Genomic DNA, 25,491 nt, shown 5'->3' with positions numbered 1-25,491 from the left:
ATGACTGCAGGGGAATTAGCAAAGAAACTGATGTCTTTCATTGTGAAATTGATCTGCCAAGAAAAAATGGCTGTGAACAATGAGTACATGAGATCGATGATAGATTTCATGGAGTTAAATGGGCACCCTTGCTTCACAACGGTGGGAACTTTTGTGGTGTCGAACGTAAGAAAATCGGATTTGGGGATGTAGATTTTGGGTGGGGAAGGGCTTCCTATGGTGGCCCAATCCCCAGTGGAACATCCAGTTGCTTCTTCATCCCATATCAAAACACAAGTGGCATGGAAGGAATATTAGCGCCGTTGTGCTTGCCATCCACTGTTATGCAAATATTTCAGGTAGAAATTCGTCAATCCATCAAGAATGCTCCTCATTTTCTACGTTCCTCTTTGTAAAGCCATTGGGAACGTTCCTCCTTTTCAACTTTTAAGGAATAGGGTATATAATATTTAATATATTGAGGATTTTGAGAATATTTTAGAATCTAAGATCTTCCTAAAGTTTTTGAAAATTTTCCTCTTTTTCTATTTTTTGGAATTCAAAGAATAAAACATATAATATCTGATATATTGAAGATTTTGAAAATAAAACATATATAGTTGCTTGAATATATGAATAGAGAATACAAAAATAAGTAATGTTTCTTTTCATGATGGTATTATTCTACTAAATAATTCTAGCTTACTTCCTGAAGAATCACGAGAACAATAGTCAAACATTGATTCACAGAACTATTATTCAGAGTCTAGACTTCTTGTTTTTAATAGGTCTACAACCTACTATAAACCAATTATGTTGTATAACGAAATCATATACTCAAATATAGTAATAAATTTCCTAAAAACAATATGGTGATTGTTGTACATTCATAGCAAGCCAAGTAAAACATAAATATAAAAAATGATACGTGCCACATTTGAGAGAAGAAAAATATATATATTGGAGGGTAGGGACTCAACATAGGACTAGTTCGGTAAGAACCCTTCTAGAGCCAAATGCCCAGGCTCGTTAAAGCTTCGAACCCTCAAAAATATTAGAACAAAGATGGTAAATCGAGCCTATATATTTAGAAGTTATTCACAGAGAACCTAAAACAACGATTCATTACATGCAAAACAAATCTCAGAACCTTCTCGGCATTGAAGACAACTTAAACAACATTTATATATAATAAAGCCTCGTAACATATGGACAAAGGAGTCAACAAGTTACAGCATCATATGAATACTCAACCACCATCCGACCTCCGTTGGTTACGAGAAACAAACCAAAATTCATATTTAACCAAATGCAAATATGAGTTCAAGTATTGGGCTTGCTAATTTAAATATTAACTTCAATACATAGGTAAACCCTCATGCAAAGGTATTCCAGCCACAAGGCCCAAGTCCCATTTTCTTTATACAATTCCTATTTCTTAGAAAATTAGAGGCAAGCTTAACAACTCAACATAGGAGGAGTTCTCGACCAACCCACCTAGAGAAAGACGACATGGCAGTTTTTAGAATGTGGAGGCTCCCTATGGTCAGGTTGCAAGGTTGAATGGAAGCCATCAATTCTTTAGCTGTGCAAACGAATAACCAAGCAAGGCCAGCTCTAGTTTAGTAGCCTCGAAGTAAATTCAAATGATAGAACCTAAAACAGACTTTACCTAAAGTAGAAACTGGTCTTCCCAAAGCCGCGAACCAAACCTATTGCAAACAGGGAAAACCCTTATCGAATACTCAGAAAAATGGAAGATAATTTAAACAAAATGAATGAGGTGAGTTGAATAGCTTTTAGAGACAGAGGACGTTGAACTGCTCCATCTAGAGTTCACCCTTGCTCGACAAAACAAAACCCTTTTTGTATCAGTACAATCCTACATATGAAAGACAAAGATGAAACCCATCTCATCCGCTTTAAACATAGCGACAACACAGTCAACAAACGTTTAACTTCAATAGCAACTGATCTTACTTGAGGGAGAGCCATGTAGCCTCAGTAGGACATGGCCAATGGATTCCAAAACTAGAACCAACTGTTTATCAACCGGATCACAGAGTGGAAGAACCACAACAGAGGTGAACACAAATGACTGCTCTCTTGCAGCCAAAAGGGTATTATCCCTACCCATCATTTTCAGGCAACCAGGATTGTGGATCATCCTAGATCCAATGACAAGGACCGCACCAGATGGATGACCTTCAAAAATATTACAGCTGTCGAGTTAAATGCAGAGTTATGAAGCTTGTGGTGAGCATGATGAAGAGGACCTCGAGGTTCTCCCGCCATAATGAGGTAGATGTCCCCAAGGTAAGGGCCAGTATTGTATTCTTAAATGCCGCCCTTAACATAGGAAAGAGGAGTCCAACGGGGATCCAATGCCACCTCCCCATGTCCATGTAACATGTGTATACTGTGGGTGGCATCGTCTCCATTGACATTAATCAATTTATAGTCACAGGTTAGTTATTTTATTATGTATGGTTTAAAAAAAAATTATTTTTTTATATATTTATGGATGTTACAAATGGTATCAGAGCCTAGGCTCAAATAGTGAGACTTCTAGGTTACTTTAGTACAATGCATTTAGTCTTTTGTAATCTTGTGATATATAAGTTGCATAAACTGAGTTTGGATGTATATGAACACAAAAGAGAGAAGAAATAATAGAACTCAACACAGGACAAAAATGCAAAGAAGCCGCAGACCCGAAACACCTTATGGGGAGACAAACTCAGAACTATGGGTGCAACTCGGAGAGGAATCATGACAAGCCACACTGTTCTACTGGAAACCATACAAAAACTACGAGCAAAAATGATGAACTTGAGGATGGACAATGAGTGACTAAGACAAGAATATCAGAAGATCCTTAAAAGTTTGTCCGATCGACAAACACAGTGTGGTCTCAACCCCAGTATGGAAAACATAGAAAAGACCCCAACTGCCAACAATGGGGAGGATAATGCAGAATCCGCAGAAGGCCATAAGAAGGAAGAAGAAGGGTGTTCAGATAATTTGTTTGATCAAAAGAGGACAAAAAGGCAGAATACAAAATTATAAGGTGAGTTAAAGAAAATCAAACCATCGTTGTTTGAATGGGAATCCAAAGAAGCAGCGGAAACCTGGTTGATCGATATGGGTAAATATTTTCATATTTACGAGTATACTGAAAAACTTAAGGCTCATCTAGCAGTTTACCATCTACAAGAAAAGGACACCCTTTGGTGGGAAGAAAGTAAAACTGTGAGGAATATAGATGAACAGTAAGTAACGTGGTAGGATTTTCAAAAACATTTTAAAGATAAATATCTAATTGAACGTTACTACGATGAAAAGGCTAAGGAGTTCCATGAGTTAAGGCTAGGAGCCTTAACCATGGACGAGTATGTGAAGCGGTTTACTTCCCTATTACAGTTCGTTCTATATATGCAAGAAGAGAAAGCAAAAATTCAATGGTTCATTAGCAGCTTGCCAAATCTCATCAAAGAAAAATTAGAATTCGAGTATCCTAAAACAATGGATGATGTCGTGTGTAAACCCTGCATCAATTATCAGCAGATGAGGAAGAAAAACAAAGGACCTAATGGAGACATTGGCAAGAAAATGAGGAACGTACCACCAAACAGGAAACCAAAAGTCATAAATGGTAGAAATAACCAACAAAGAACTTTTGGAAAATTTGCAAGAAATATGCATAGAACTTAGACTTATACTGAGAATAGACAGTCGGAAGGAGCTAACATAACTGTTACAAACTAGCCACCAAAGCCACCACTGCAATGTTGGGGATGTGGGGAAGCACACTATTACAAGAACTGTCTAAACAAGGCTCGAACTGAACAGCTATCAAACATGCAAGAAGCATCTACCATGGGAGATATTGCAAGAAGCATGCCCAGAACCAATGCTTCCTTGGATGATCATCAAGCGGAGTATCAACCCACTATGATTGAATGTGAAGGTATGATTGTTGATAAACATGTTTCTATTTTATTTGATCTAGGTAATAGCTTAAGCTACACTAGTCCTAATGTGGTAGAAAAATGTAAACTGCAAAGAAGTAAATTTAAGAAACCTTGGCTAGTATAACTAGCCACCAGGTCAAAAAGGAGGGTGTCTGCAAGAAAAGGAAATTGCCCAATAACAGTTTCAGGACAGCTGATTCATGTTGACTTGAACATCCTTCCCTTGGGTTCATATGATGTATTGATAGGAATAGATTAGTTGGAGGGTCGCTGGTCTCTAGTGGATTGCAAAGAAAAAATAGTGAGTTATATTACCGACACCGGGCAGTGAGAAGAAATTCAAGGAATCAATAAGAATGTTAAACTGCACCCTATTACAGCCAACCAGCTTGGAAGATGTATAAGGAAAGGCTGTCAGATTTATGATGTCCAGGTAGGATACAACAATAATAAAAATAAGATGACCTCCTTAGAGAGCATTCCTGTAATTCAAGAATTTTTGGATGTATTCCCTAAATCCATTCCTGGGTTGCCACCAAAGTGGGATATTGATTTTACCATTGGGTTAGTGCCTGGGGCAGCTCCTGTTTCTAAAGCCCCTTACCGCATGAGCATTCATGAATTAACAGAACTAAAAATGCAACTTAGGGAACTTTTAGATAAAGGTCATATCCACCCTAGTTTGTCCCTTAGGGAGCCCCTGTACTATTCGTACGAAGAAAGGATGGGACATTAAGATTATGCATTGTTTACCATCAACTGAACAAGCTGACCATCAAAAACAAGTATCCTTTACCACATATATATGATCTATTTGATCAAGTACAAGGAGCTAACATATTTTCTAAAATTGACTTAAGGTCCTCCTACCATCAAATCAAAATAAAGGATGAAGACATCTGCAAAACCGCATTTCGAACTCCTTATGGGCACTACAAGTTTGTGGTACTGTCTTTCGGCCTTAGCAATGCCCTAACCACTTTCATGAGCTTGATGCATGGCATTTTACAGCGGTTTCTAGATAAATTTGTACTATTTTTTATCGATGATATCTTGATCTATTAAAAAAAAAAGAGGAACATGAGCAACATTTGAGAACAGTATTGTAGGTTTTGCATGATAACTAGTTGTACGCAAAATTTAGCAAGTGCGATTTCTACAAGGATCACATCCAGTACTTAGGCCATGTAATTTTAGCAGAAGGTATAGCGGTGAACCCAAAAAATATCAGAACTATCATGGAATGGACCACACAGAAAAATGTTGCTGACATAAGATCCTTTCTGGGCCTAGCAGGGTATTATTACCAGTTTATCAAAGGCTTCTCAAAAATAGATTTTCCAATGACCTCATTGCAAAAAAGGGGGTGTTCTTTCCACTGGACAGGAGAATGCCAACAAAGCTTTGAGCAATTAAAGAAGCTTCTCACAACCACCCCGATGCTAAAAGTAGCAGATCCGGAAAAATCTTTTGTAGTATGTACGGATGCGAGTAAAGAAGGCGTCGGTGGAGTATTAATTGAGGAAGGAAAAGTCATAGCCTATTAATCACACAAACTGAAGGAGTATGAATATCATATGGATGTGAGTAAAGAAGACGTCAGTGGAGTATTATTTCAGGAAGGAAAAGTCATAGCCTATGAATCACACAAACTGAAGGAGTATGAACATCGTTATTCTTCCTATGATCTGGAGCTGAAGGCAAAAGGTGTACGGAGACAGGAAAAGGACCCATAAAGAGTTCCAGATAGGAGATCATGTATATTTGAAGGTTAAGCCCCAGAAAAGCACATTGCAATGGAAGGGTTGTGCAAAATTGGCACCACGGTACTATGGGCCTTTTCAGATTTTGGAACGAATTGGACCCGTGGCATACAAGCTAGCACTCCCGGGCCACATCTGAGTCCACAATGTCTTCCATGTATCATTACTAAAAAAATATGTATACGACCCTCGACATATTATTAACTGGGAAAGCATTCAGGTAATGATAGAATGAAATATAACTATTAATAATTATGGTTTATAACCTTTTTCTGACAAAAAATTATGAATGTGCAGGTAGAACCTAAGGGAGAATTTATGGCAGAGCCTCTTCGTATCCTAGATCAGAGAGAAACCACCCTGCGGAGGTGAGCCATCACCGAAGTTAAAGTGCAATGGAAGCACTTTGGCCCAGATGAGGCAACTTGGGAAGAGGAGGAAGCCATGCAGAAAGCCTATCATGCATTGTTTACTTAAAGAAAGAACACTAGGGATGACATTCCTCTCAAGGGGAGGGAGCTGTAACACCCAGTGACACACCGACAACTGTGGTTATTAAGTTTATTTACCACTGTTATTTTATTTTAGTTTATTTTGAATTGCTAAAAACATTTAGGCTGAAAATCCAGAAGAAAGGTTGTTAAGCATTAATTAAAACATTCTGATTTTAGTTGAGAATGTAACTAGAAAAATAGTTTTATGAAATGTTGATGAGAAAACAGTTACAAAAAGTTCTTTGATTATTTCTCTTGAAAAGGGAAAAAGAAAGGAACCAGTGGGGGTTGGAAGGGGGGGAGAACTGTACTGTAAGAAATTTCATTCCCATAGCTGTCTAGGTTAGCCAGTGGGAATTGAGGTACACGACTTGAGGCTGGATTAGTTTCTTGATGCCCAAGGTACCAAGTTGACTGTTCTTGACAGCAGTGGAAGAGCTCGGAGGGGGATTCTGGATGTAATTATTGATTCGAGGTTGGGAGGAGATATCTTCTAAATCAAGGGATTTAAACTTGGATTATATTCATTCAGATAGATAAATAAGTACTTATCATTATGATTACCAGTTATTTATTACCTTAGGATATAAATTAATATTTATTGTCATTAAAGATATTTAGTTTAACAACTGAGAATGTTGTAGTAGTATTGCTCTGACATAGAAATAAGCAGAAATAAATCTTGAATAAATTATATACAGAAAGAGAATACACATTTGCTTGAATACATGAATAGAGAATACAAAAATAAGTAATGTTGCTTTTCATGATGGTATTATTCTAATAAAGAATTCTAGCTTACTTCTTGAAGAATCACGAGAACAACAGTCAAACATTGATTTAGAGAACTATTATTCAAAGTCTAGACTTCTTGTGCTTAACAGGTCTACAGCCTACTATAAACCAATTATGTTGTATAACGAAATCATATGCTCATATATAGTAATAACTTTCCTGAAAAAAATACGTTGATTGTTGTACATTCATAGAAAGCCAACTAAAGCATAAACAAAAAAATGATACTAGTCACATTTGAGCAAAGAAAATATATATATTAGAGGGTAGGGACTCAGCCTATGGCTAGTTCGGTAAGAACCCTTCGAAAGCCAAATGCCCAAGCTCATTAAAGCTTTGAACCCTCAAAATGCTTAGAATGGAGACGGTAAACCGACCTTGTATATTTAGAAGTTATTTGTAGAGAACTTAAAACAACGACTCATTATATGCAAAACAAATCTCAGAACCTTCTTGGCATTGAAGACAACTTAAACAACATTTATATATAATAAAGCCTTGTAACATATGGGCAGATGATTCAACAAGTTACAACATCATATGAATACCCAACCACCATCCGACCTCCGTTGGTTACCAGAAACAAACCAAAACACATATTTAATCAAATGCAAATACAAGTTCAAGTATCAAGCTTGTTGATTTAAATATTAACTTAAATACATAGATAAACCCTCATGCAGAGGTATTCTAGCCACAAGGCCCAAGTCCCATTTTCTTTATACAATTCCTAGCTCTCAAAAAATTAGAGGCAAGCTTAACAACTCGACGCAGGAGGAGTTCTCGGCCAACCCACCTGGAGAAAGACAACATGGCAGTTTTTAGAATGTGGAGGCTCCATATGGTCAGGTTGCAAGGTCAAATGGAAGCCATCAATTCCTTACCTGTGCAAACGAATAACCAAGCAAGGTCATCTCTAGTTTAGCAGTCCCGAACTAAATTTAAATGATAGAACCTAAAACAGACTTTACTTGAAGCAGAAACCGGTCCTCCTGGAGCCGCGAACCAAACCTGTTGCAAACAAGGAAAACCCTTATCGAATACTCTGAAAAAGGGAAGATAATTTAAACAAAATGGATGAGGTGAGTTGAATGCCTTTCGAAGACAGAGGAAACCAAACTGCTCCATCTGGAGTTCACCCTTGCTCGACAAAATGAAACCCTTTTTGTATCAGTTCAATCCTGCGTATGAAAGACAAAGAGAAAACCCATATCATCTGCTTTAAATAGAGCGACAACACAGTCAATAAACATTTAAATTCAATAGTGAATGATCTTACCTGAGGGAGAGGCATGCAGCGTCGGCATGACGTGGATAGCAGATTCCAAAACCAGAATCAATAGTCTATCAACCAGACTGCAGAGTGGCACAGCTGAAACAGAGGTGAGCAGAAATGACTGCTCTTTCATAGCTAAAGGGTATTAACCCTACCCAACATTTTCAGGAAACTAGGACTATGGATCATCTGAGATCCAATGATAAGGACTGCACGAGATGGATAACCTTCATAAATATCAGAGCTGCAGAGTTAAATGCAGAGTTATGAAGCCTGCGGTGAATGGGATGAGGAGGACCTCGGGATTCTCTCGCCATAATGAGGTAGATGTCCCCGAGGTAAGGACAAGGACTGTATTCTTAAATGTCGCCCTTAACAGAGGAAAGTGGAGTTCAACGGGGATCCAATGCCACGTCCCCGCGTCCAATCACTTTAAAATTAATGTACCATCATACATCCAATGACATCAAATTAGAAATCAACATCTATACTAAAATCAATGCATCTAATGCAAGAAATCAAATAATATTAGAAAACAACATTTACACTGAAATCAATGCATCTAGTGCAATAAATATTATTCCCTCTCTCCTCCCTCCACACTCACACACACACACACACACACACACACATATATATCCATCATCTCTCCTTCTTTGTGTCTCTATCTTAACCCTCTCACTCCATATCTATCAATCTCTCTATCCCTCCCTCTCTCTCTCCATCTCTCTTTTCTTCCCTCTCTTCACTTTCCATCTATATATCTATCTCCCTTTGTCTCTCTATATCACCCTCAAAACAGACAATCTCTTTCTCCAATCTATCTATCTATCCCTCCCTCTCTCGCTCTTCCCCTTCTCTCCCTCTCCCCCACTTCTATCTCTCTTCCCTCGTGTTGTACTCTCTCCCTCTCTCTCAATTTTTCTTATCACTCTGTCTCTCTCTCTCTCCACCTTTCTCTCTATATTTCTTTATTCTTACTACCCTCTCTTTCCCTCTCTCCACTCTCTCACATCCTCCCTCTCTCTCTCTCTCTAACTCTGTTACTATATCCTTCCCTCTCTCCTCTCTCCTTCTCTCCCACACTCTCTCCATCTCCCTTCTTTGTCTCTTTATCTCACACCCAAGCATACACACTCTCTTTTCATCTACCCCTTGTCACTCCCTCTCTCTCTCTCTACTTCTCACTCTCTATGTATTTCTTCTTCCCTCCTTCTCTCCTCCTCTTCTTAGGTCCACTCTCTCATACTTCCTCTCTCCCTTTATCTCCTACCTTCCTCTCTCTCCCCCCATCACTCTCTCTCTTTGCCCTCCAATCCTCTCTCTTCCCCCATCACTCTCTTCCTCTCTCTCAAGTCTTGTCTCTCGTTCTTCCTCTCTCTCTCTCTCCCCCCTCCAATCCCCTCTCTTCCCCCATCACCCTCTCTCTCCTTCTCTCTCTCTCTCTCTCTCTCTCCAACTATGTTACTATATCCCTCCCTCTCTCCTTCTCTCCCCCCTTCTCTTTATCTTTGTTTCTTTGTCTCTTTATCTCATCCCTAAACATATTCCCTCTCTCTCCATCTCTCCCTTATCACTCCCTCTGTCTCCACTTCTCACTCTCTATGTCTTTATTCTTCCCTCCCTCTCTCCTCCTCTCTTGCAAGTCCTCTATCTCATCCTTCCTCTCTCTCCCTTTCTCTCCTACCTTCCTCTCTCTTCCTCTCTCTCTCTCTCTCTCTGCCCTCCAATCCTCTCACTATCTCCATCCATCTCTCCTTCTCTCTCTCTCTCTCTCCGCCCTCCAATCCTCTCACTATCTCCATCCCTCTCTCCTTCTCTCTCTCCCCCTCCATCTATGTGTCTTCCTCTCCCTCTCTTACCCTTCTCTACATCTCTCAGTCATATCCCTCTCACCTTCTCTCTCTTCCCCTCCATCTTTGTGTCTCCCTCTCCCTCTCTTACCCTTGTCTACATCTCTCACTCATTTCCCTCTCTCTCTGTTCATTCTTCCTCTCCTCTATCCTTAAGTTTATCTCCATCTCTCCCTTGTCACTCCCCCTATCTCTCCACCTCTATCACTCTATGTCTTTGTTCTTCCCTCCCATATATATATCTAGAGTTAATATATATCATGATATATTAATATATATTATAATATAACAAATTTAATATTGTATTAATCCAAAGTTATTAAATTTAATAATATTAATATATTAATATGAATATTAATTTTATAATAATATTATTAATCTTTTAATATTAATATTAGGGTTAATAATAGTTTGGCCCATGGTATTTGGCAAATAGGGGTCACCTAAAAAAAACCTATTTTTTGAGTGTTGGTAAGTATAAAGAGGTTTATGGAGTAAATATAAAAATATGTTTTATTTATTTACCATGCCTTTGGTTTATTTATATTTTTATTTATTTATCATATCTCTTTTATTTACCATGGTATTTGGCCCATAGGCTTGGTATATAATTAGATGTTGATTTTTAATCCTATTTGATATATTTTTATTTATTTATCATACCTCTTTATACCTCTTTTATATTTATTTATTTACCATACCTCTTTTATAAATATGGTATTTGGCCCATGGTATTAATAATTATTTGTCCCATGGTATTTGGCCCATAGGCTTCACCTAAATAAAACATATTTTTTGAGTTTTTGTAAATATAAAGAGGTTTATGGAATAAATATAAAAGGAGGTTTTATTTATTTACCATACCTCTAGTTTATTTATATTTTTATTTATTTACCATACCTATGGAATAAACTTGAGAGATAGGACGAAAGAGGGAGGGAGAGAGGAGGAAAATTTAGAGGGGGAGAGAGGGAGGGAAGAAGAAATACATAGAGAGTGAGAAGTGGAGAGAGAAAGGGAGTGACAAGGGAGAGATGGAGAGAGAGTGTGTATGTTTCGGGGTGAGATAAAGAGACAATGAAGGAGATATGGAGAGAATGGGGGAGAGAAGGAGAGACGAAAGAGGTAAGTATGTAGTAACAGAGTTAAAGGGTGGGGAGAGAGAAAGAGAGAGAGAGAGGAAGGAAGAGAGAGGATGTGAGAGAGTGGAGAGAGGGAGGGAAAGAGAGATGGAGTTAGAGGGTGAGAGAGAGGGAGGTAAGAAGAAATAAATAAAGAGAGAAAGGTGGAGATAGAGATAGGGATTGATAATGAAGATGGAGAGAGAGCTTGAGAGGACATCAGGAGGGAAGAGAGATAGAAGCAGGGGAGAGGAAGAGAAGGGGAAGAGAGAGAGAGGGAGGGAGGGATAGATAGATATATTGGAGAAATAGAGTGTATGTTTTGGGGGTGATATAGAGAGACAAAGGGAGATAGTGATATATATGCAAAGTGAAGAGAGGGAAGAAGAGAGAGATGGAGAGAGGGAGGAAGGGACAAAGATATTAATAGATGTGGAGTGAGAGAGTGTGTGTGCTTGGGGGGTTGAGATAGAGAGAAAAATAAGGAGATTTGCATGGAGAGGGAAGAATATTTCTTGCACTAGATGCATTGATTTTAGTGTAGATGGTGATTTCTAATCCTATTTGATTAGATGCACTAATGCATTGATTTTAGTGTTGATGTTGATTTCTAATGATATTTGATTGTTTGCACTAGATGCATTGATTTCGATGTAGATGATTTCTAATCTTATTTGATTTCTTGCACTAAATGCATTGATTCAATGTAGATGGTGATTTCTAATCCTATTTGATTTCTTGCACTAGATGCATTGATTTATAATAATATTTGATTGCCTGCATTAGATGCATTTATTTCATTGTAGATGTTGATTTCTAATTTGATGTAATTGGATGTATGATGGTACATTAATTTTAAAGGGATTGGATTAACATTGTGCATTGGTTTCATTGTAAGCACAAAAAAATATTGACAATGTACATTGATTTTCATCTAATCAATATAAAAAGATGACAATCGATATGAAAAGATGAAAAAAGTAACAAGGGTGACAATAAGAATAGTAGAAGAAAATAGTTTGAGATTAATCACAATGAATGCTATTTGTAATTTAATATATTCTTATTATTCACATTTTCTATCATTCCACACTATTACATTGTCACTTTACATTCAAAATTTGTATTTCATCATTTTTTATCATTAAATCTATTAAAAATATTTATCATCTCAACAAACTGAGGCAAATTTAAAATTAAAATGGGCAGATTAATGTGAGACATATTTAGCAGTTTTAAAATTATTATATTAATATTAGATGAATTTACATATTATTGATAAAATTAATCATATTAATATTAGATGAATTTACATATTATTGATAAAATTAATCATATGTTTGTTAGATTTTCTTTGGCCACGATTAACATCAACGTAGATCCATCTTAACTCTTGATGTATCAAGTGCCAAGAGGGATCAAATCTCTCGAGGTGCAAACCTTTACTCAAGTTTTGCACTCAAAAGAGAGGGTTTCACATTGGCATATTCGATCCTGGCGATCCGGAATTAAGATGGATCTAGGTTGGTTTTTATGTGAGATGTACCCACATACTGGGTTGTTTACATTTGCGTTTACGTGTACATGTTTACATTTTTATGTGAGATCTACTCCCATACTGGGTTGTATTTTTATGTGAGATCTACCCCCATACTAGGTTGGAGCTCCTCTCCGCGCAATTATATTTAAAAATGAAAATTAGATATATTTTAATAATTTTGGTTTAAAGAGAATTTTTTTATTATTAATAATAAATAAAAGTAATTCTAATTTAATTAACAAAAAAATTACACATTACAAGCTTACCGTTTATTTTCATTTTTTTCTCTAACTTCGGTTTATCCTAGTCATTTCTTCACTTAAGATTTGTATATATATTGTTTTAGCCTATAACGAGTTAGATACCAAGGAAATTCCAACACACTTAGTTCATCCCATAATGAACACTCAAACATGCGTCCAACAACAACCTTGAAGCATTCTTGCAATACAACACTTGGCCAATATCATAACTTTACTTGCTTTGTTCAATGTAATTAGTTCTTCAAACAATGTTAACTAAAAATTAGAAACGAAACTATTTAAAAAGAAGGAAAGAAAGCCCATGAATGCAAAACCAAGCAACCTTTTCCTCCAAATAGAATCATTATCGATTCTGTGCATTCTATTTTTACATTTTGGGGTGTTATTAATGTTGCTAGTTTATCCTTCCGAGGATTCAAACCAACGCTCTTCGCCTCTAGTTTATTATCTTTCATGCTAGAAATTGCATTTGAGATTGTCAAACTTACTAGGTTTTAAACATGTTGGAAGCATAGGATGCTCTCCTTCTTCAAGGTCGAAGTCAACGAACAGAGTTAAATCCCAATTAACCTTTTCCGTTTTACGTACAGGGCTCGGCAATGGCTATGATTCTTTCATATGGATTTAGTGGTCGGTGAGTGCTCTAACATAATGCTTTGAGTAGGTCTTTCGAGTAGGTCTTTCATGTGACCGAGGGTACTTGTTGTTTTTTCGATTAATGTTCTTACACTAACAACAAGACAATTATTGTGAGTGTCTTTATCTTTTAGTATTTTATAGATTTAGTTGTACGAAATGAAGGATGTGGAAAGGATAGGGCATGATCAGGAGAACGAGGGTTTCATACAACTATGGATATATGCGGAATGAAGAATGTGCGGAGGGGAGGACAGGGTATGTGTAGAAGAACGAGGGTGTAAATGGAATTTTATTCCAAAAACATGAAATTAATTTTAAACTATTTTCCATTCAAAAAATTTATAGATTTAGCTAGATGCATGGTTAAGATGGATCTATATTGGTTATTATTGCAACCGAGTATGAATGAGATGCCATAAAGATATTTCATTCTCATTCCTAACTATCAATAAAATATTTCTATATTCATGTGAAATAACATAAGTTTACATCAAATTTGGAAAGAAATAAAATAATTAAAAAAACCTATATTTTAACTTGTGATATTTTTGTACCTTTTAACAAAGGAATATCCATGTTAAAAACTTTATTTTGATGTTTCAAAATATTTTAGGTATATATTTTATAAAAGACAAAAAAATTGATAGTCAAAATAAGTAATCTAACTATTTTACAACTTTTTCTTCAAATAATTTTATTTAAAATCTTGTAATGATTTGTTGGAATTATAATTTTAAATTATATAACCTACACAATCCAGGTGCTCAAATTTTTTTTAATATCCGTGTTAAAAAAATTATTTTAATGTTTCAAAATATTTTATGTATATATTTCATAAAAGATAAATGCGTGTGTCTCTTAGTCACATATCTATAATATGTTGATAGAACTCAAATCTCTCAAAGAAATACCTCTTTCCATGTTTTACACTCTAAAAAATACACCTCAACAATCCATAATCAAAATGAACCTGTTAAACTTTAAACAAAAAAAAAAATCAAAATCAAAATAAATAATATTTTTTAATATAAAAAAATAACTGCAGTTATATTAACCAAAAAAAGGGTATATTTGTACCATTTACATAAATATACCAAGGAACAATGGCTCCCCCATTAGCGTTCAAAATTGAACACGTCAGAGCCCTTCAAAGGGCCTCTGGCACGTCAGAGAAGTAAGGAGAAATTTTTACTCGTTAAAAGAAATTTAAAATATGATTTTTGTCATTTAAAAAAAAAATTGGAATAATATCTTAAAATTTTTTAAGAAGGGCTGTTAAATTTTCAACATTTTTTTAAATTTCATTTTTTCTGAAATTAAAATTTTAAGAATGTTGAATTTGTGAATTTCCTTTCATGTTAAAACTTAAATTCCATTTCAGAAACTCCCATTTCAAAAATAACAATTTCTTTTTGGGTTGTTTTTTCTAATTGTACATATGATGCAAGTTCTTATTACTTATTATGTCAAAATTACCTTTTCATAGCATTACATTTGGCAGTTTCTAAGTTGCTCTCATTTAAAAAACTACAGTTTCTTTTTTATTTGTTTTTTCTAATTGTGCATATGATCCAAGTTCTTATTAATTATTATTTCACAATTACCCGTTGATACCATTTCATTTGGTAGTTTCAATTGAGAGCCACTAGATGTCAATATGGGTCATGTATTGGGTCTGTAATTTTATTGGGTTGTGCCTGAAGGCTGCCCAAAGCAAGGTTTGACAACAATTTAAGCTGGAGAGGAGCATAGATTCATGATTCAGCAAACACCTATCAAGCAAGGTTTAAGCACAATTTATGCTTGGAGAGGAGCGCATTCCACAGGCTTCCTAACGTACTGAATTTTATTTGTTTGCGGATTCCCAATTCCTGGTATGTTTTCATATTCCCAATTTCTGAATGAGTTACTTGTATCAGTGTTAGTAAATGTGCTAGTGACTTGGAGACAAGATACTAGTAATCAGAGAACAGATTTATCTTTGTTCATAATAATTCTAGATGCCACCCCAAATCTGGAAAGTATGTTACAGAATGCTTGTAGTTTGCTTAACTTATTTTTCTAGAAAAAAACAACTCATCCACAAACATGAGATGTGAAATACCAGTGGTTTTTATTACCCCGCATCTAGCAATTAGTCCATTTTCTCTAGGCAACATCATATAGTCATCAAAATTAGCCTTAGATCTCAACAGCATTATACACAACACCTTGTTAGATTAAGCTAATGATCTGAACCCTCAAATACCCATAAGAAATATTTGAGTGTGGTGTTATGGCCTATAGCCTAACACATAGTTTTCCTATAGCAGCATAAACATTACTCTTGATCTTCCAATGATATCCCAACAGGTTGATCCACTGCTTCTTTTAACTCGGCGTCCTTACAAGAAGGAACCATCCTCACACAGTTGCAAGAGGGAGGCTCAAACCGTCCCTTAACTTATTCCAGTTTCATTCTGTATGATGGCTACTTTGCTGCGGCTAGATGACAACAAATAGAAGCCCTTCTAAACTGCATATTTAGGGTCCTTATTACAGTGTATGGGTTCACTACTGATCAACTCTCCTTCGTTGCGAATAGGGCTTCATCATAACTGCGGATTAGGGCATCATCAAACAATAGATTAGTAGGCTTCGTTAGGGCTCCTTTGATAGCGTGTAAGTGTCACCCTTAAATGCGGATTACATCAACCTTGAGGACTGCGGCTAGGGCAACTTATATAGACTCCTCTTTGATTGTATCTAGGGTTGGTTAAGGCCTCCTCTTCCCAGCGTATAATAATCCTCTTCTTGCTACGTAGACAGGTCTCCTTTTACTGCATGTAGAAGGGAGACTAATGAGGAGTACCAATTTTGCAACCAAGTATAGGGACTATAGTTCCAATAATTTGAGATGTGCAAATATTGGAAGTCTCAGCTTTCCAAAAGAGTTTTAATAGACAATAGAATAGTGAGTTGGTCAAATTTGAAGTTTATAAGCTAGAATTACACTGATACTTCCTCTATAAGCTAGAATTTATTTTTAATTTTATAAATGAGACCTTCCATATACTTTTAATATAAGTATTTTTGTTTCTTCGTATTTTTACTTTTTTTTCAATTTCATTAAGATATAATTATGCCTATATGTTTATTTTTTGTACTCATATGCAGTTTCCCAACTATGATTTTTTCCCTATAGTTGGTTCAATTGTGGCTGAGTTCAAGGCCTACGCAATATGATCTTATGTGGTTACATTTCTCAATCACATGTGTAAGAGTAATTCATTTACTAATGCAGCCTTTGACGTAGTGGTATCTTTTTGTTTGTGAAAAAATAAAAAGAAATTTGAAAATAATTTACTATTGTCAATTGAATTGATTTTTTTTTTATGCTTTTCATTATAGAAGTGCGACCTAGATGTGTGCCCTTCTAAATGAAATTAAGACCTACCCTTCAAATTTGATCACTGATTCCAACCTGGCTCATAGAATCTTCGATCAGCAACTTACATTGAGCAAAATCAGGCGCCATAAAGCATCCTTACTTGGACAGGTGGTCTTCCACCGAATTCTTATCACGAAAAAAAATGTGAGAAGGATATTCTCTAGAAGGACATCATCAAATCGTGAATAAGCAATATCCAGTGGTAGAGATGAGAGGGACAAATGGAAGAAACACTTTTGTCATAATTGATGATAGTCTGGGAATCACTATATGTTAATTTTTTCAATATCTAGCTAAAAGGCACATTTAAGAGCAACCTACAATACCAACAATTAAATCTAATTGTTAGGACCAACCCCTACAAACCAACAAAAATAATAAGAAATCCCTCAATCTGGTGTAAACTGCATAGCCACACTTACCATCCTATGAAGCTCCATCGAAAAAGACTACAGGGGAACACATTCCAATCTCACACCTAATGCAAGTCTTGTGGTTTGGGGCACGAGGGGCCAATTTCCGAAAAGAAAACCTAATTTTAATGAATGTAAGTCTTACATGTGAAACTGACTCTTGAAAGATACAAGCATTTTTATTTTTCCAAATGCCCTAGAGCATAGAGGATATATAGGGGAAGTGAACGATACTCCTGAAGCTCAAACCAGAAAGATAGGCAATCTCCAATTGAGGATCTGACCATCGATGAACTTAATTTAAAGTAAAGGGAGACCTTCGTTTATACCTCAACAACAAAATGACAGACAAGAAAGAGGTGCAACACATCTTCCTCGTCCATCCCAGTATCGGGCAAATGTTGGGACCTATTGAAGCCCCGAAAATCAGGTCGACAACAAGGGGGATACCCACCCGGTCCGGACCTTGGTTGGCAGCTCCTTATCCGTTTGGTATAGCGGGTCTGACTGGGGATAATGGGACCAGTTTCCCAATATAAGGGGTGTGTGTGTGTGTGTAGAGTTGGATGTTGTTGATCTAAGAGTATTTTAATCTAATTTAAATCAAACTTCTAAACTAACTCTATGCTGCTGTAATCTAATGAGAAACAACACATCTAATCTACACTAACCCGGGATGTATTTCTTCTATTATGCAATCTAAAAAGATTTCAAACAATAACTGGTAATAAAGATCATTCAGCTATCATAAGAATAGAAACCAATTAGGATAAACCATTATGCATAAAAAGTTAGGCAAAACAGTTGTGAACATCATATCACATAATAAGTTATTCATATATCAAGCACAAATAAATGACTCCACCGTACAGAAGTGCCAAATGGTAACCCACACATTCATGCATTAACGTATAAACAACTGAAAACTGCATATCACTTTAAGAATATGAACAGAAACAGGTCAAGAGATAAAAGTACCATTTATGACTCGTTCCACTCATAGCTTCAAGCAATAATGATTTACCTCTACTTGTTCTAACATCTACTAAGAGTACAAAAGTGCAACATCGGTAGCAGACATTAAATGCAAACATTAATAAATCTCGATCCATCCATTCATCAAAACCTCCTCTGAGGGTGTAGAAGTGCATGTTCTGAGGACAAGTTTTTGACAAATTTCTGGACCCTTCTCTAAATGCATGAGAAGGGTTAAAATACTACTTCCTAATTCTAATAATAGTATTATTACAAAATTTAGGATGCGGTTTTCAAATGACCGTCCTTTTTCTAATCTAGTTAAAAAGAAAAAACAACATTCTAAGTAAGGCTACTTCTGAACTTGGTCCTTAAAGTTGCAAGTATCCAGCATAGGCTTAAGAAGAGTCGGTTGACTGATTTCGGCGCTGAGCTGTGCTGCGAAAATAGCATCCATGAGAGCTGGCGCTATTTTTTCGGCCGCGTTTGTGATGCATTTCACCGTCATCCATTGGTTGTGCGGCTTGACTAAGTACGTCCAGTAACATTCCCAATTCAACCTGGCTAATGCGTGGATTGCTCTCTCCTTTGCCTGCGCTTTCTGCTTCCATTCTGCTTCCAGTTGTAACCTCTTTGGTAGATACCCCGGGGTGGTCTCTGCGATTAAATTGGCCCTGTGTAAATTCTCATTTACACAGTCGATGAGAATGCTTGCCTGTGTAGCCGCTGTCTCCGCTGCTTGCTCCGCCTGCCTGATTTGATCATCCCATTTATTAAAGAGCAGTTCTTTATGGTTTTCGTTTATCCTGGGTGCACCTACTCTTCTTCCTTCATCATCATCCTGCCAAGTTAAATATTTCGTCACCCTTATGTCACTCTGATCATAGTCACTCCGCAAATCTACCACCTGATTGGTGATTTTATCGCTCAGCTCGCAATAGTGACTCCACTGTGCTATTTTACGTCCCAACTCTTCCTGTTGCTGCAGTAGTTGCTCATTTAAGCCAATAGTTTCTGAAACAAATTCTGCCAGCTTAGGCTCATCTTTATGCATTTCTTGTAAAGTCTGCAATTGTTTTCCTTTTTCGTCGAGACTTCTTTGATAGCCTATCTGCATCTGTTGAAAGTCTTCCTGCAGCTTCTCGAGCTGTTTGGAAGCTTCAGTGTTAGCATTGGCTTGTTGCAACTGTTGTTGTAGCAACTGTATCTGGTCTTCTTGTTCTTTCAATAGCTGCTGAACTTCTGATGCCTTATCAATAGTTGCAGAAGCATATGCTCCTGCGATCTGAGACAGCTTAGTGAGGTTTTCAGTTGGGTTATTATTGGGGTCTTTCCATAAGACATCCAACTGTTCGGCATCTTGTGGCAGTGTATTTTCTAGTTTTCTTTTCTTCCTCTACCTCCTTACAACTGCTTTGTGTTGGGGACTATAGAATACATCCAGTGGGGGAATTTCTTCTACATTAAGTAGAAGCTCAGAAGGTGGAGTGATAGGAATATGCTCCGTTTCTGTGATACTGCTGACTATGGTCGGGACCACTTCTTGCACTACCTGTGTATTGTTCACAGGTGTTTTCGGGGCTTGCCCTTCAAGATTGATCAATTCATTGAAGGTTTCCCATTCTTTGTCCAGTTCTGTTGTGACGAGCGGTGCTTCGATGACAGGAGGGGGGACATCTCTTGGCGGGGAGGCGATAACTTGTTGTTGAGACATTGCACTTGACTGAGCTGTATCTTTAGTTGTTTCTTCGCTTTTTCCTTGGTCGTATCCAGACCCTTTAGGATGTTCAGGCACTTCTTGTGCAGTGTTGGATTTAGATCTGGAAGTGTTAGAGTTTTCGCTGAGGCTAATGCTCGGAGTTGGTTCTCTAGCAGGCAGTCGCAAGCTTCTCTAGCGGAATACTGGCCAGCCTTCTTTCCCTGTATAACATGAATCTTTGGAGGTCATCTGGAGACAACCTCGACCGAGCTTCTCGCAAAATTTCTTGGAGCGAACTTTTATTCTGAAATAGATCATCAAACAAATCTTTCTTCCCAGAGAACACTCTTATTTTGACGTTCGTTGTGAACTCTTGGGCAATATCATTTGGGTCAAATGGCCTTGCTGGGAATTTAAATAATTGAAGACACGTCACATTCTCCACTTCGCCGAAAGCGTGTCCTACATCGAACAATGAGAAGGCCCCACAAGCTACAGGAAATTGAGGCCATATGGCCTTCTTTTTGTCTTTTAGGTCTTTGGTCAGGCCGCCTTCTGAACAAGTTTGATAAGCAATTTCCCGAGCCAAAAGTTTATCAGGGATATATAGAGGTAGGACATGTGGAGGTACAGTGCTTCCAAAAACTCTAACATAAGTAAACCATTCTTCCCCGAACCATCTCGCGATGGGGATGATGTCGATTTGTGCCTCGGGAGAGCACCTCGGGGGGTCTTTATCATACATTATTCTATACAAGGGCAAAATAAGCCCGTGGCAAATCTGATAGAAGTGAGGGGCAAACTGAGAATCCCATAACACCTTATGATAAACATGGATAGGCAATGGGTCTTGGGTGGTCCATTTCCAACCCATAATAGGGAATTTAGACACAAGACAAACAGAATCCATAACATATGCAGACAGATAAAAAGGAGGATAGACCCTTTGAGACAAGGATCTTTTAGACCAGTAATTGATAACAGCCGTGTAAAGATTATCAGAAAGAATTTTGGCCCAATCTACAATATCGGCGCTTGTGGCAGCATCAATTAATGGTAGCCATTCAGACGAAAACTTGTTGATATCCGACATCCCAAATAACCTACAGAGCATGGCCGCAGCAAAACAATATGGAGAGGTGAGGGAACCAGTGCTGTACATACCGTTTTTGTCTTTTTTGAGTGGCTCCTCTTTCCTAGACCAATCTTTGGTGGTGTCTAATAGGTCTGGGTTCTCCGCCGCGAACTTCTTAACTAATTAAGCATTATAGGTCGTTTGTGGTTCAGGAAGATGATACATAAGCTTCAAGTCTTGCGCAGCAAACGATCCGATGAGCCTGTGTCCTTGAACTTTGAATTGTCTGTTGTTCATGTCTGCATCATCCAGTATCCATTTGATCATATCCGTATATGGTAGGATTTTGGGTCTTGCCGCTATTCTGTGAAGAAATGAACATGCTAGGTCCTCTAAGGACACCTCAGAAGAGCGGTGCGAGCCCGCGGAAGCAGCAACCTTCATTATTCTAGGATTTTCCTCTTCCAGCAGCCTGTACATGCTTTCCCATGTTGATATTCCCGCGTCTTTGTTACAAGCTGTGTCTGTATACAAAGGCGCCATCTCCTTCGTCTTTTCCTTTGCTTCGGAGCTTTGAGCTTTGTGTTTCTTTCCCATTTCTTCCTGCGTCTGTGTTTGAATCGTCTTAGCTCTTCGTTCCTGCAGATTACGAGTGAAATGGAAATGACTGATCCAAAAGGTGATGGGAGAGTTTTAAATGCAACAGATGTATCGAATATGCCACCTTACGTGAAGTAAATCTTTACAAAGGCACGCGTCTTTAATTCACTTAATAACTGACAACTAATTCATTTACTATCATTAAAAGCGCATGATTTCGAGTCAGATTATGGTAAGTGGCTTTTCTTTGAATGGCGTGCCCGAAGGATTCGTAATTAAGTGATTTATGATTTGCTTACGTAAGCTCGTATAGCGCACCATCGCAAATCGCACGGGTGTAATATCGCAGTGATCGCAACATCGCAGATCACAGAACTTTGATGTTTGCCAAATCATGTTGGTTCATTTCTGCGATATGCGATCTTGCGATCGGCGTGATCGCAGATCGGCGAATCTTTAAGTTTTTCTTTATGAGGGTCGCTTTGTTGCGACGCGATGACATTCTTAACACGAGGATTTTGCGCATATCGATATTTAAAGAGAAATGGAGGTATTTCCTATCTTTTGCAACGCAACTTTAAAGATTTTCTCTTTTTCATAGACTTAGGTTTTAAAATGTTCAAAAGACTTACCTAAGCCCATGATGGTAACCTTATCTTGAGGGAAGGAAACTCTTGTTTTTTCTAAAAATTAACTAAGGGTCCCCATTCGTTTAAGTATTTTGGTTAACACTTAAATGAACTGAGGGGGGGGTTGTTGCTGGCCACAACAGGACCCTGCAATCTTCTTTTATAGAGGTTCTCCCAAGTTAAAATTTTGTTCATATATATACCAGTCATGTAAAACATTTCAATTTGAGAGGAGCCTCCTAGCTCCACCTCTTAGACAACCATAGAAACTGTGAAATGGAAACCTGTTTCAGAGAAATGTAAGAATACACCTCTTTGACCGAGATGCTTCCATTAATCTCCTGGCCAACCCATGCAAGAGGACACAGTGTATCAGTCAATACAACCCCTTATTGACATAGATTACAACTGTATTGTTCCCATTCCACCTCCAAACAAGATGGAAGGTGGAGGTCCATGGAATTAGGCTACGAGGGAGAGGAAAGGGAGGTAAATGCGCCAGGGAGAGGAAAGGGAGGTCAACTCTATCCTTTTGAGTATTTATACTATAGGTATAGAAAGTCCCCTTTGTTTACTTTAATTGCTTTTGAAGAGGTAAGACAGCAAAATACCTGAGAAGTTTCAGGCCGCAGCTGTCGTGGCAACATTGAAATATTGGACTGTGTTTAATGTGCAGCTTGCTTCTCTCTTTCTTTACGTTTTTTTTTTTCGTTCATTTCTTGACTCAGAAGTTCCACCCGCAGCCGCCATGGTCTATGTTTAATGTGCAGCTATATTGCCTTTTCTTTTTTTTTCAATAAAGTTCCATCATAATTTCAACCAGGTTTAAAACCAACGTAAATATAACCTTGAAAACCAGCCCGCCGTTTCTGGGTTTATACCGCCCACGTTTTTATTGCCCACACTACCATGTTCAATGCACACTAGCGGTACCCTTCACGCTTGTTGTATTCAACTTTTGCAAGATTTCGTACATGTATGTGCTCTCTTATATTGACATTCATGGCCTGACAATATTGACCTCCCATCAGATTGGAATTTCAAAATAATATTGACTTGTCATTAGGGTTGAAACTTCAAAACAAATCCACTCACATTTCTTTATTGGTATGGAGTTTTTTTAACATATTTTCAAAGCTAGTTGTTTTAATGTGATTTTTTGGAAGTTTTTTCAGTCTAATTTCTTCAAGTCAAACATGAATTTATTGAAATAACAAGTTTGATGGGTAATTCCTCTAGCAATTTATTGAAATCACAAGATCTACAGATAACTCTTGCACAATCTAAATACCCTAAAGGTTTTTCAGGTTGTTGAATCCATATATACAGTCAAAAAAATCATTTTAAATAACACAAATCAAAATTTCACCTCAAATTTATCCCAAACACCAAAAAATCACATAAAAACAACTCCTTTTCAAAATATTAAATCTATATATCAAAAATATATTTTCAACTATAAAAATCACAATCACAATTTCACAATATTAAATCTATATATCAAAAATATATTTTCAACTATAAAAATCACAATCACAATTTCACCCCGAAAAAGTTTTCCTAAATTCCCACGTAAACTCTAAATTCCCACTTCAATGAAAACTCCAAAAACCTATAATAGTGAAACGCCATTCAAACCCTATTCCTTTTCAATCATATCCCGACCTTAGTCTAGGTCTCAAGGCTTTGTCAGTATCGAAATCCTGCATCTTCTATATATTTTTCCTGAAATCTGTAATGCTGTGTAGTCTTTTCATCTGAGTCTTGTTAGAGTTTTTGAATGTTTTGTTTTGATGGCCTCTCTAAAAATTCAATGTCACTAGGAAATTGATTGTCCTCGTTGCTCCTTCTCCACCTACTCCGAAAGAGCTTCTGTACCTTTCCAATATCGATGATCAGGCCGGTCTCAGATTTCATATTCTGATCGTTCAGTTCTATCGGTTCGACCCATCGAAGAAGGGTGAGGATCCCGCCCGAGTTATCAGAGAAGCGCTGACGAAGGTGTTGGTGTTGTACTATCCTTTCTCAGGAAGACTGAGAGAGGCGGCCGCAGGTAAGCTCGCGGTGGACTGTACAGGCGAAGGCGTGCTGTTTGTGGAAGCCGATGCGGACGTTGCTCTAGAGGATTTTGGAGACCTAAGCCCACCCTTTCCCGGCTGGGATGATCTGATGCACAACGTGCCAGGATCACAAGCTATTACGAATTATCCTCTCCTTCTCATTCAGGTTAATTATTTTATTATTAGAGAACTTTTTTTTGAGGGCCTATTCCTTTGCATTGTTTCATTTGTGTTTTTGTCTGGTATTTTTTGGAGTCGAAATTGTGTTTTCTAAACGTACATCTCTCAGGTGACGCGACTAAGATGCGGAGAGTTCATATTGGCCCCACGGATCAATCACGCCATGAGCGATGTCGTTGGCCTCATTCAGTTCATGAACGCTCTCGGCGAAATGGCGAAGGGGGCCACAACAGCTTCAGTTATGCTGATTTGGGAAAGAGAAATTCTCCGACCTTGAACAAATGCTGGAGTTAAATTCCCCCACTACGAATACGATCAAATCAAAGACAAGGATGGCCAAGCGATGAACATGAATGATATGACCCGCAATTCTTTTTTTTTTCGGGCTGAAGGAGATCGAGTCGCTGAAGAGACAAGTTGTAGGGCAAGGCAAGTGCCCATCTTTTGAAGTCCTATCAGCGTGTTTGTGGCATTCTAGAACGCAGGCCCTCCGTGTAAGGACTTGCGATCCTTAAGCGCTTACGACTTGAAGTACGACAGCGTTCCGACATAGGGTGTGAGTTCGACTTGTTGTGTGAAAGCATTATGGTATAATGCAAAGGCATGAAAGGAGGGCGAGCTGTTTATATGGCGTGGGGAGTGAGTGGCTCAACCCATGGGCTAACCAACATTTGATGAGAGGCCGACTTGAAGTTAGATGCAATTGCGTTGATGGTTGAGGGTGTAGGCAGGT

At 37.7% G+C, this 25,491-nt stretch overlaps 1 protein-coding gene across 1 annotated transcript; it reads left to right on the top strand.

The window, feature by feature from the left end:
- On the top strand, nt 1–25,035 carry LOC149253817 (benzyl alcohol O-benzoyltransferase-like). The gene is made up of 4 exons (XM_089454598.1): nt 1–165; nt 6,014–6,084; nt 24,342–24,744; nt 24,868–25,035. The coding sequence occupies exons 1-4, from the start codon at nt 1–3 to the stop codon at nt 25,033–25,035; spliced, it is 807 nt and encodes a 268-aa protein (XP_089310724.1).
- Nucleotides 25,036–25,491: the final 456 nt, after the last annotated feature.

Source organism: Pinus tabuliformis, chromosome 7 (genome assembly GCF_031772625.1).
Source record: "Pinus tabuliformis cultivar Carrire ecotype Pingquan chromosome 7, CPIR1, whole genome shotgun sequence".
Lineage (NCBI taxonomy): Eukaryota > Viridiplantae > Streptophyta > Pinopsida > Pinales > Pinaceae > Pinus > Pinus tabuliformis.
This window is presented reverse-complemented; position numbering and strand designations above follow the sequence as displayed.